This window comes from Eutrigla gurnardus, assembly GCF_963514095.1.
Source record: "Eutrigla gurnardus genome assembly, chromosome: 9".
NCBI lineage: Eukaryota > Metazoa > Chordata > Actinopteri > Perciformes > Triglidae > Eutrigla > Eutrigla gurnardus.
The window spans coordinates 22940475-22954045 of record NC_139923.1 but is presented as its reverse complement, the minus strand read 5'-3'; the positions used below and the strand labels follow the sequence as shown (position 1 = coordinate 22954045).

Genomic DNA, 13571 nt, shown 5'->3' with positions numbered 1-13571 from the left:
GCGTGTTTGTGTGTGTGTGTGTTATAAGATATTCTCTTATGAAAGGGTGAAAATGAATCATAGTGGCAGTCTTACCTTGGCCTCGCCTCGTTGTCGCGCTGAAAAGGAGAGAGAGAAAGAGAGACAGACTGAGACTTTAACATATTTGAAATCTGTGCAGATGAGTTGTGAACAAACAAAAAGGTAAGAAACAAACCAAACATGCATCATCCTGCTTCTCCAGCTTGTGTGGCTCTTAATCTGACCAATTAATTCTCACTTTCATCCACCAGTTGTGCTCATGTTTATTCATAAGATGTAAAAAAAAAAAAAAAAAAAAAAAAGAGGGAGCAGTCTGGAACAAAGCACCGGATGAGCCACAAACATTCTTCACTTTCTGGCTTTTCTGTTTCACTGTGATTGGGGCTTAAAGGATTTTTCCACATCAAAATGATGGACGGAGTTTGTTGCCTGCCAGTAAGTGACGGTTGCACAAACATCGCAGGCAAAAGGTTTACTCGTGTGCCACATGAAAGATTAATCACATCTTCAGATTCTGACAGCTATGAATCCACACCGGTATAGTGTTTTAGCATCGCCAAACCCACAGCTCCAATATCCACACTGGAAATCGCTGTCATGTCCGACAGCCAAACAACTTGTTATACCATTCGTAATCTCAGTTGGTTTATTTTCAGTCTAGAGGACCTTGAAGCACACAAGATATTCTTTTTTAAAAAAAAAACTTAAATATTCTGCCCAGCGGTGACTGTAGCGCTGGACCTTGACTACCAGCACTAAGATCGCCGCAGCAGAGAGGGGATTTTGACACTGTGTAACTAACAGTGTCTTGAAGGCAGTGGCTTCTTGGCAGCACGGCAGATGCGACGGCAGATGAGCGGAGGCTGCGTAGCACCGACTGGCTGTCTGCCTCAGCGCCTCAGATTTGGCTGGGAATTTAATTAGCTTCATATCTGGACAAATACATAGTTTCAAATATTTGAACTCCGTGGGATTCTCCTCGGTTTACCTTGTTTAACACTTCAATGGACCAAAAACAATCATTGTGAAAATGGGAGTACGTAACTGACATTTACCAGAGGAGCTCAGGACTTGTTGCTGTAGGGCTGCCTCTCTTCCTGTGTGCTTGGTTGGTTAACTGACCTATCAGTAGTGGATCGCTAATAGTGGCAGATATTAAGCCGTACAAAAATCCCCCCACTTAAAAACTCATTATTTTGAGTGAAACTATTTCTGGCAGATAGATTTTAGTCTACCACCTTCAGCCGCCGGTGAGCCAATACTTGGACTGTACATGGCATAACGTGAATTAAGAGTTTCAAACTACTCTTAAGAGAGTAATTGCTACACTTTAGGAAAATGTTGGCATACTTAATTGAAACACTGTAATATTATCTTTTAATCAATCCCCCTGAAGATCAACAGTGTAGTTCTCCCACCAATGGCTGCCCTAATATCTCTGACATCATCATTAACAGCAGTCATTACTGGGGATCAGATGGTATTCTTTATAATAAACGTAGAATAAACTTTGTTACCATTTGTCTGGTTCCAAGCTGACTGCAACACCAGTCCATTTGTCTGATGATTCTGTGTGTTGAATAATTAATGCACACTGTATTTGCTTAAAATGTATTATATAAGGACGATATACATGTTTTATGTTCCGACAATAAAAATGGAATATTGTTATGGTCAGAGTGCTGTGCTTTGTTTTCATTTGGTCGAGTTAAGGAGTTTTTTAGTGCCACACAATTGTAAGAAATATGCTGTTAGAAAGAAATTGACGGGCGAAGAGTTTTGTTCCGAATGTAATTTACCATTACTTTCGCAACGGTATAGATAAAAAGTAAACCTCCACAGCTGAAATATCCCAGATGGAACACCTATATTACTCACATGGCCTCGGGCAGTTCAACCTATATTGTGCACACATAAAAAAAAAATCTCAAACTCTCAAAGATTCTGTAAGAACAACTTTTGTGTCTGCCATCAAAAGGTGCAACCTGAAGGTGCTTCATTGATAATTTAAAAACCGTATCAACTTCATGGAAGGATGTGCCCTTGATCTGTTCCAACGAGTTGAGCTTTATTTTGTGTGGCGGTAACTTCCCCTGTAAAGAACCTGCTGGAGTACAGCTCAACAGAAAATGTCTAATAAGCTCACCTTAATCTGTTTTAAGTATAAACTGCTGTGATCTATGAAAAATACCTAATAATTCATTAGTTTAGTCACAATATTGTCAAAAAGTCGGTATATCATGTCATTAGTATGACATTATATACATGGTATAACATATGACATATTTTTTTTATAATATACGATCTTTTACTCTACAGTCACCATTGAAGGTTCAAGCAAGTTCACAAATGAGTTCCTACTGGCATTTTTTATGAAAACATGAGTCTGGGTGTTTTGCTAATAAATGGACTCGGACTGAGACAAAGTTTGTTAATATATTCTCCCTCTGGCTTCAACTGATTGGTCAATTTGAATGTGAATCTTTCTCTCCTCCCCGCTGACCCTCTTTATCGTTTGTGTATGTGTGTCTACACCTATATGTTCCTGTGCATGCATTAATAGAAAGACGAGAGATTATTAACTGAACCACTTGTAATTTGTTTGTTTGACCCCAAGCAAGAAGGCTCACCTCAATTATGTGGTTTCTTCCTTGGGGAGCAGATTAAAGGAAGGGCTTTCTGCAGTTGAGAAACATTTTACATCATAGTTCTCCCTTCTAAAGGCTTGCGGTTACCTGGCTGCAGCAGCTATGCTTGATATTCTTACAAAGCAGCAAATTGCTTTTGTGACTCGGCTCTGAAGCTGCAAATCTCTTGTTTTCTTGTGAAAAGTTGGAAATAATAAACTACTACCAAAACTTCCAATTTGAGATTTGTCATTTCCAAACAACTACTATAATTCTTCAAAACGATTATTGGTAGATGAGTCAAAGAAAACGCTGTTGTTTCAGCTTTAGTATCAACGACAAGGGGAGAACCCTGCACAGTTCTGCTAAACTGCAGGAAAAGAGGCAGGTGAATTATTGTAGTTCAATGTGCCATCTGTAGTCACCGCCGCTGTGAGAGAGACAGACTAAGAGTGATAGAGTGAGGGAGCATGTAGGAGAATTAATGTTTGAGCCCGTCTGGATACACGAGGCTCTCTACACAGCGTAAATGTTTTACTGAGGACAAAAGCGCTGCAGGTGTTGGTGAGTTTAGGGGAACATGGTGCAACAACTGATTTGGTGCCCCCAGGTCCATTCCCTGAGAAATCTCAGACTATACAACTCACCCCTCACTGTGAACATTAAAATAATACATCATTACTGAAGAAGTAATGTGCTGCATAAGCCCTCTCTCTACACCTACACGTACCTCTCCTGTGACTGCACGTATCCAAACAACGCTGCCCACTCCAGCAATAACTAGCGCACAAGAACAAACAGGGCAACCATCGGCATTCAATTAGGCTCTTAATGAACTTGGCCCACCACGGATTAATTTCTCGGCTAGAAAAGCAATCTGCGCATCAGCCACCGCCATTACTGCAGTCTCCCTGGTCCTTTATAGCATCACCAGGGAACAGTCAAGCCTCCGTTTCCTGACTGTGGTGACTTAAGTATAGTGAGTGACAAATGGACCAATGGGATATTTTCATTTTGATACACAGTAAAAAAGCCGTCACTTCAATGTTCAAACAAGAGAGTGAGAGCAGGTGCTGCGGAATCTTAAGTTGCATGAATGCGTCGGCGACTCGGCACGGCTTGCCCTTCTGAGTTAGCATGCGTGTTAATATATGAATGAAATGCTGACACTGCACATGTGCTAAGGCACAAGAACCGTAACGTGTATGTAAAAAGAGAAGGAACACCAGCTGCTGTCTGCAGCTGTAAAATACAGTAGCTGGAGGACTAACATAGTTACACTTCATCAGTCTACAGCTCAGGATTATTTTCATCTAAAGACCTGCATCCGACCGACACAGCGGACTATATGAAAGAAAACTGCATTTCTCTACGCGGAAATAATGCATGCCCGGATAAATACAGACAGTCTCTCCTTTCATTTGGAACAAAACTGTGTACAGAGGCACCTGTTTACCATATTCATTTTGCCATAATGGCTATGCACCAGATGCCACACAGTTATTCGCAAGATAATCCTTTAAATTTGAATGCCTGGAATCAAACCTCCGTGGCTGCAAGCTGCTTAGGTGTCTTTAAGCAAGGCACCGGACCCTTACCGGCAAGAACATTTGGTAGTTCGGCCCCGCCACTGCTGCTGAGTAGCTGCTGACTATGCTATGTTTAATTATAAATGATAACCATGTACAGCATGCACTGTAAAGTTGGATACACGATGATCAGCAACATTAACAGCTTTCTGCTGGCTGTCAAATACTTTTTAATTGTATATTGACAAGGCAATAGTGCCCAGCTTTACAGAGCTGCCCTTAGTAACAACTTTGGCACTGGTCCTCTCTGTTTATAGTTTGTGTTAATTAGGGCCCGAGCGCCGACAACGTCGGGCTGCGAAGCCCTAATGTAATTAATGATTGAACCTGTTTGCTTGCGTTCTTTCAAAGTGCTCTCAGACAGGCCTTGTCATGCAACGTGATGTTGTTATTTACTCCTGGATGCACTTGGTTTAATTCATTTTGATAACCGATTTCAAGTCTAGACAAAGATTTGGACTAAACCCTGGCGGCTCCCCGGGTAGAGCTCGTACCATTGGGGCTGAGTCTCTACCGCAGCGGCCAAGGATTGAGTCCGGCTTAGGTCCATTTGCTGCCCGTTATCCCCTCTCTCTACCTCCCCTGCCATTCCTGTCTGTCTCTCTAACTATTAAATGAAGCAGAAATGCCTAAAAAATAATCTTGAAGAAAAAAAAGAAAATATATTTTGGACTTTAAGTTGCCTGCTGCCCAAAAATCACATATTTCAAACATCGATTGTAATTTGGATGAAAAAGCCCTTCTACTACTACATAGAAGTCAACTTAGATTCAGAGGGCCATATTTGATCTCGACCTACCCCTCTAACTATACTGGACTTGTGAAGTGTACAGTATGAGAAGGTGAAATGGTGCGTTTTGCAGAAGCTGTAGCATCCAAGCATTAAACATCACACCACATAAAGTACGGTATGCTGAATGTCATTCATAGTGGGCTTCTGTGCCATTATCAAGTTACCATCACCCTACACTTAACTGATAATTGAATGAGATACACATGATTGATTGTACAATAGCAGTTAAAGAAGCAGAAAAAGGAAAAGGAAGGCCATTCTCACCTCCCCTCTGGGGACTGGCGCTGCTACGACGGCCTCTAATGCCACGGCCATCTGACCTCCCGTCTCAGCCTGTTCCAGTAGGCACAGCTGCTGCGTGATGTTGGCCATCTCTTCTTGCAGGCGCTCGGTTTGGAGAGAGATCTCTGCGATTTTCTCGGCAGCGGACGCGGTCAGGAACGCCTCCTTGAGGTCGACCAGGTGAAGGGTCCTCTTCTCCTCCAGACGCACCAGTCTGCGGAGCTCATCGAACTGAATGTTCACATAGTCCTCCAGCTCCTCTGTTGACATCTGAGACACGGATATGAAGTAGAGGAGGCGGGGAGTGAGTGAAGGAAGGAACTGGGCACATTTCAAATAGAGAAAGTCCACAAGTCAGCAAGACGGAAGAGATAGTGGTTGCAAATTAACCCGAATGAACTATTTAAATATTGAGGTGAACTCAGAAAATGGAGAAACGGAGATAGAGAGTACAACTACAAAAACAAGTAAAACTAGATATGAGGTGACTGTAAAATGGTAAGGCTTCTTTTACTTTGACATGCAAAGACTATTTTAATAAGCCCACTGGTCTCTGTCATGCACTAGCTAATTGAAAGCACCAAGCAGATACCCTGGAGGTCCATGCATCCCATCTGTAGATAGAGACCTCAGAGGCTCCTTCTACCACGGCAGGCCATCTGTTTGACTTTCAAGCAACCAAACTGCTTACTGAGGCACCCTTTCTAATCCATTTCCCCGTTCCCTAATGGAGCTGAATTTAGCTATGACTCATTACGTTAAAACACCTCAATAAACAGATGACTCCCCACTGAGATGGCTCAGCCTCCAACACGGATACCGTCGTGAAGTAAAACAGCCCAAGGCCCCATTTCATGATCTCTGCTCCTGAATATGTTATAACCCCTTCAATCTATGAGCATCAGCTGCTCGGTCTCTCCTCTTCCCTTGAGCAGGACTTCGCTCTCTTCCCTTCCATCCATTTTATCTTGTTTCCCCTCAGCCTCCCTCTCTCCAGCCAAGCACGGAATCATCGGTCTTTACTGAAGTTGGCAGGGCGACAGCCCCTTGGGTCCCAAAAATGTTATCATGTACATGCAATTTCTGCACAGGCAATCAGATTCCCCAAATTTGCCATTAAACCAAGTGGACAAATACAATTTTACTCTCTTCGTATGAGCAGACAAAAACCTGCATTGTTGATTCCGAATCAGACAGAAATTGGAAAGCAAGAGTTGTTTATATGTATTTGCCTCACCAAAATCAATACCCTGAATATATGTCTGTGAATTAGGAACAATAGACTACAACCTCCTTGTACAAGCAACACGTTTGATTCCTTGTCCAGATACAAATGCGTCTCTGAAAGATCGCAGACAATGAAGCATTGTTTGCTAAAATGTCAGATGCCGGAAATGTGTTACTTCCCCACACGGAGCAATGGAAGGTAGTGCTCAAATGTAATAAACTCTACCAAATTACAACATAGGCTGATTAAATCTTCTTCAAGACTCATCAATTCAAATGTAAGCAGTGAGCACTTAAAAAACACATAAAGAAATGACAAGGCATTTACTGCCTAGTTTCATAGTGGAACAAGAATTTAATGGTGAAGCTGTTGCTCATATTCTGACGTCTCAGGCGTCTTAGTCTCTGATCAAGGAGACCGTCATGGATCAGCGTATTCAATATTCAGGTGCAGTTCCCCTGTAAATCTAAAAACTCTTTTCAAATATTGTTTTTTAAAAAGGCTTGAACATCTGCTTTGCATTTAAATTCATAATCAGTTTTCCAAGTGCGACGTGTGTGGATTTGTTTAAATTGTATCTACAGTAGTCAAAATTAACAGCTAGGATTAATTACTGCAATCGTTAATTCCATGTCAGGCATTGCTTGAGCATTCAGCTACCATTGTGAATACTGATGACGAGTTAAATTAGAGCTATTTTATTTAAAGGGCTGGTCCACTTAAATTGAGACGATGTAACTTTAAAAGTATGAAATCAAACTTCCACTTTCGATGATAAATTCATGGCCAGTAGCTTAATATTAGCTAATATGAGTTTATGGTCCAGGCCTTGCTTTCTCATGTTAGCAAAAGTAACACACTCTACTGTAATAAGTCAAACTTAAATCTGTATCTGCTTATTCTGTGTTTTTGTGGCGACCCCAGGTTTCAGAGAGTGGAGAGAAAGCAGTAAGCATAAATCATGAAGAATAATGCTTGCCAAGAACAAAGCTACGCCATGAACAGGGCGGACAGAGTTGTAATATAAAACTTATCGTTCTCTAGTATCTCATCTGTCATCAAACTGACACATTCCATCATCACATCTCCCGATCTCCAGGACCTCCACGGAGCCTCCATGCCCTCTCATTGAGTCCCCCATGGCAGATGAGAGGTGTGATCTTGGATCAGCGCTGCAATGTGTATGTGAAGCAGGAGCCCCCTTTGCCCTTGGACCTTTTACGCGGTGACGGGGGTCTCACTGAGAATGTGTCCTGCTCGTAAGGAAGGAGCATTCACGCGTGCTAATCTGCATTTGCATAACTGCAAGCTGCGGCCATGAAATGAAGCCTCGGGAGAGACAGCGGCACGCTACTTGCAAGGGCAGAGTTAGAGTAAGGACAAGGGAGGAGAGAGGGAGAGGCAGAGGTAGGACATCAGTCTAGCAGATTAAGAAAGCTAATTTCTTTTCCAAGCAAAGGCAGGATGTTAGGCAAGCAGATTACGAAAACCAAATTCGTTATCAGTTATGTTCTTATCATGTTCATCATGGTAAACCGTTCTTATCTGAGAAATTCAGCAGCGATGGCCCCGCAGGCAAATGTCAGTTCAGACTCCATACATGCAACGCAATCTGTCGCCATGGCTGAAAGTCACAGGAAAAACAACTTTTTTCTGTGACTTCCTGAGAAACAGAAAGCTGGGATACAGGGCTAAAAATAAAACACTCCTCAGACTTTCCACTAACACTTTACATGATTACAATCTAGCAAAGACATTCAAATAGAATTAACTACACACAATAGTGTACTCTGTAACTGGCTGTAAAAAAAAAAAAAGGTTGTGCTACTCATTAGTGCTGATGAAAACGCAGAAAAGGAACCAAAGCCCTTGGGAATGGAAATTATAGCAGTGTCGCATTACTTTGGTGAGCCGTCAGGACAAAGTGGAAAACAAAAGTAAACTGAAAATAGCTCACAATAAATATAAAGTAGCTCCAGCTTTTAATCTTAACCTCTTCAACCGCACAGGCGCACCAGGGGGTCCGTCGTTACAAATTATTCATTGTGGACAAAAGCAGTTTAATTTCTCCTTAACTGCCAAAAGTTTCAACAGAAACCGGTGTTATTAAAAACTAAATGATAATGTGATGCCCGAGACATTAGAATTTACTGGTTGATACAACTCTGCAGAGAAAATAGTGCCCTCATAATTCCCCTAAATATAAACATCCTGCAGCTTCAATGGAGTGATGGAAAAAAGCAGATATAGAATATATTTCTAAACGGCCATAAAGAGAATTTGATGCTCTGTAAGGGGAATTTTAGGAGCCCTGGAGTTCAAATGGTTAACTTTCTTTGAAATGAAAGATGTTCCTCTGTATTGTGTGATGCCTTTTAAAAAAGGCTTTAAAAGCATTAAAAGAACATTAAGAGTATATGGATTTGATCTGTCCTTGCCCTTGGCAATAGTGGCTCCGTTCCAAGTACTACTCTCTCACGCTCTTTTATCTCTTTCAGAAATTAGATTCCCCAATTAAACCCCTAACACAACACAGCAATACAAGTTCATTTGAAAAACATCAGCTATTCAAAAGTTACGTAAAGTAACAGAGTGGGAAATAAGAGAAAGTTAAAAGAGGGAGAAGGGGAAATGAGACAGAAGTCCTTTGGTTTTTTAGAGGTTTAATATCCAGCACCTTTTTATTGGTTTTGAGTGAGGCGATGTCAGCCAGGCAACTTTCTGGGGAATGCTACCGAGTAATTCAATTAAAATGCTATGAGAGAGGATGGAAAGGGAATGACAGCCTTAAAGAGCAACGGGGGAGGGGGTAAAGAGAGGAAAAGGGGGAGGAGGAAGAAACGGATGAGGTAGGGAAGGACAAGAAAAAGCAGGATGAATAAACCTAACAGCGGCAGCCAAGTCTTTTCATGTCCCTCCCGTCTGTTCCTCAGCCACCGCTCCCTGAGACAGCTTTAAAGTCTGCTGCTCTTGTAGATTTTATGAGGCAGGGAAAACGGCTGTAGCTACTGCACACACATTCACGTTCGCGGCTGGGCTGATTTTTTTGGGGGTTTGCCGCGCTGCTTCCAGATATCCGACTCCTCTCTCTGTAGTCGCAGAAAGAGGCTCCACGGGCGGCGTGTGTCCTCGACAACACCCTGCCCGGCAGAAAGTGACTAAATAAAACACGAGTGTGATTAATATGCCGACGACCTGCTGTCCTGGTCTGAAGCCACGACTTGCTTCACGTATCATCTCCAGCTCTTTGGCGATAGGTAACGCAGGTTGACTGGCTGAATGACAGACGGCAATCTAGGCCATTCATGTTACGTTACGCCTGTGGTCCTCCATTAATATGCATTCAGCCCCATCACTCTTTTTTGCATTATATTCCATTCCCCTGTGGAGAATGGAGATATGAGCTTTTAGAGATTAAAATCCCCATGCCTGCAGCAAAGTACATAATCAAGCAGGCTAGTTTTAATAAGGGAACACCAGCCAAGGGTTAAATTCACCCTTCAGCTCACACCTCTCTCCCTCAGATTTCTGTCATATGTGATGATCTAGATAAAACATGCTCATGAGCATTGCCACATGTGATATAAGTTCACATGAACAAACTCAAACTACAGTTGGCAAGTGTTAGAGAAAGATTTCCCTGACTTTTGGCAGTTTTGGTTGGAAACCAAGGGAGGGACTAGCCTTCTTATGATTCCCTTTCTTTTTCATTTTATTTTTTATGATTCACTTTTAATGTGATCACATCCACATGGACTGCTGTATGGCGCCGCTATGCGTCTGCACGTCGTCCATATCGCAGAGGTCAAGATCCACTAGTGAACAAATGAAATGTGAACTGAGCAGATTTCTCTCCAAATGCGATCCGAGTCTCATGAAATTTTGTTTTGTTTGTCGTGAATGTGAATAATTTAACATCATGCTGGTTACTTGTTGGAATTAAATTCAGCTACCGGAGGACAAATGAAAAATTGGATTGAATTCTAAATAATTTACACTTGATGTTGCCTATTCATAGACCAAATCTGCTTCTGTTTCAGGGGAAGTTTTTGGCTATTCAGGTTAAAGTTTTGGCATAATGCTGATTACATTCACCTCCAGTAAGTGAACTGAATTCCAACAAGTATCCAATATCATGTGAACTGTTTATCCTGTTAATCATACATGTATTTGTGATTCACACCACTACATTATGGTTCACCACAAACCAGATTCTATGAAAACCGGTTCAAAATGAAGCGAGTAACCATTGTGTGAAAAAAGTCTGCTCAATCCAACATTGTATTCGTGTTCTAGTGGATCTTATCCTCTCCAATACGGCCGACGTGCAAAGTGACCAATTATAAGAGGCCCAGTTTCCACCCCCGCTGCAGCTGCCCGTACAACTCTCGGTTACTGCGTTGGTGCATGAGGACTTATATCGTGAGAGTGGTAGTTGATATCTGGGCGTGTGAAAAATATAATTCACTTGTGAGCGTGTTTTATCGCGCTTGAGACGTATGACATAAATCCGGTGCCATAGATACCGTGCAACTTAACCTCATTCCACTTCTGTCTCACCTCCTTCTCTTTTTTGTGCCTCTGCCTGTCTCTCTCAGAGAACACACATCTTTCCTCACACGGTTTGACGGTTGCCTGTCATGCATAATAAGAAAAGTTGACATTTGAGAGTGCAGAGAGGACACGCTGACAAATCCACAAAATGGTCTCTCACACAGTGGCCTGTGAATGAGCAGGTAAGAGTCCAGCGCAACCCCTGCAAGCGAAACAGCACAAGACTAAGAGTCGAGGAAATCCTTGGGGCAGCGTTGATATTTCAGTATGATAATCAACATGAACTCGGGTGGGTGGCCGGCTGCCAGTAAAAGTGTGGCCTCTTGCAGGCCAGTCGAATTAACCTTCTACCGTGTGCCACTGTGCTTGGGTTACACCTCTGCAGGTACCGAGCAATCCTGTGTTCCACTGCTCTCTGGTGAGTTCAGACACAGTGTTATAAGCTGAGCATAAGGCAGAACAGGCATTGCAGGGGTGGTTGAGAGAGCGGGTGTCGGCCGTAAGTAGCCGAGACCTTAGCCGAGACCCGATCCTGTCGCTCACCGTTACATCTCTCACTACACAACGCGGAACTGTCGGCGGGCCGGGTTTCATTTTCAGTGGCAGAACATGCCCCCACTGTGGCATCCGTGATGGAAATACAGCCACTGCTTTCAAGGTTGACTTGGCATGAAAATTCAGTTTGCAGCTCTTCTTTTGGGATGATATCAAGAGAAAAGGGGACTGTGTGCGAAATGCACTTTCGTGAAGGTTAAACGGAAATGCTGAAATAGGGTTACGATCGTTATTTCATTCTAGTGATCCTTATTTCACATGACGGACTGAGAAAATCTGAGTGGCACAAGCACATTCTTATCACTATCCCATCCCTAAGTAAGTATTTCGGATGAATGCCCTTGCCATTAGTATGAAAGTCAGGTTAGACTTGTTAGTGTGAGTACAGAGGGGGGTGTGTTTGTTTGTGTGTTTGAGCGAAAATATTTAATGAGTGACCAGAAAAAGTGAAATATCTGTACAAAGGTATTTTTGTAAGTACAAAAGTCCTTTTTGAGGTTGGAATTTGTTATATTGTGCTACATTATTACATTATCGGCACTATATTACATTAGTATAGGAAGGGGTCTTTCATATTTTGCCCACCTCATTCATTTATAGGGGAAAATAATATTACAAACCCATACATTTAATTCAGTGTATATTGTACTTCATTCACTCTATTCTCTAAGTCCTAGAGGAGGATTTTTTGTCAATTTAGCTCAACGAGTGTTTAAAAAGCTACAGCACATTGTGTATTTCTCTACATTTAATACACGACTGTGACTGAATAGAGTCACTTTGAAAATACAAAATACAGCCTCTGACTTGGCACAGAAGTGCTGAGTCAAAGAGTGACATCAACTGAAGCCTGACAATGGCATGACTCGGTAATCACACAATGATGCCATCCCTCATACACTCCAAGTCGAATTATATCTGCAGGAACCCAAAGTCTGTTATCTGTGAATGGGGAGGCAGGATAAATATATGGATTGAAATAATTGGCTCTCATGTTTACTACGCATTGCCTTTATGACATAATCTCTTCTTCTTCTAATCCCTCTTTATCTCATTCTAGACTGCTGTGTCTCCACTGCTGCAGTCTCAATACCGCTGCAGTGTTTACTGCTCTACTCACTGAATTAGAAATGAGTAATGGTTCTTTGTTTTTTCTCTGTTATGGCTCCCTATGTCTTGAAAACAGGTTCAACTAAGGTCTTCTTAGTTTATAACTAAAGAGATGCTATAGACATGACCTATTTGATAAAGAAAACACTTATTTAGCTTCTTTGAGATGGAACAATGATAACCTTTATGGTGTTCAAATCAAATTGTCAGCAACTGAAATTGGAACCAGTAGTTATGCAAGTCTTGGAAGGACAGGAAACGGAACTAGCAAATTGCATTTAAATATCAGCCCTGCTGTGGGAATTTGTCAGGTTGACTGAGACTGCTGTCATTTTGCAAATTCATACTTGCAAAGAGGTCTAGTCTATTTTTATTGCTGCAGATAAACTCTAATTTATTTGATAAGAGCTAATTTTTAAATGAGAAGAGTTGAATGCAAATCCTATGGGAGGGCTTTTTTATTTATTTTTTTAAACTGGTCCTAACTGTGTAAGTGAGGATTCGACACTGTGTGATTTGTGCAGGAGTTTGCACTCACCTCGGGGTTGGTCCACTTGGTCTGGATCTTCTCAGACATCTTTTGTGTACAGCCCAGCAGGTCGTAACCTTGTCTGCTCTACAGGTGGAAAAGACAAACACACAGTAAACACAACAGAGTGTACAACACAGCATCTAAAGCGAACGCTTTTCTAAAGCTTGACACACTACATCCTTGTGCAATGCACAACAGCGATGAATCATATCACTACTCCCAGAGATTAAGGGTTATTTCACATGAATACACTGACACAGTTAAAAGCCACAGTAGGTTA

At 41.9% G+C, this 13571-nt stretch overlaps 1 protein-coding gene across 2 annotated transcripts in view; it reads right to left on the bottom strand.

Moving 5' to 3' along the window:
• Nucleotides 1-13571, bottom strand: part of trim44 (tripartite motif containing 44) — a 39156-nt gene that overhangs the window by 22758 nt on the left and 2827 nt on the right. For both annotated transcript variants that reach the window (XM_084017781.1, XM_084017780.1), the window contains exons 3-5: nt 13298-13375; nt 5295-5582; nt 76-98 (exon numbers count right to left, since the gene is read on the bottom strand). In XM_084017781.1, coding sequence (XP_083873907.1) covers nt 76-98; nt 5295-5582; nt 13298-13375 — 389 coding nt within the window. The remainder of the gene's footprint in view (nt 1-75; nt 99-5294; nt 5583-13297; nt 13376-13571) is intronic.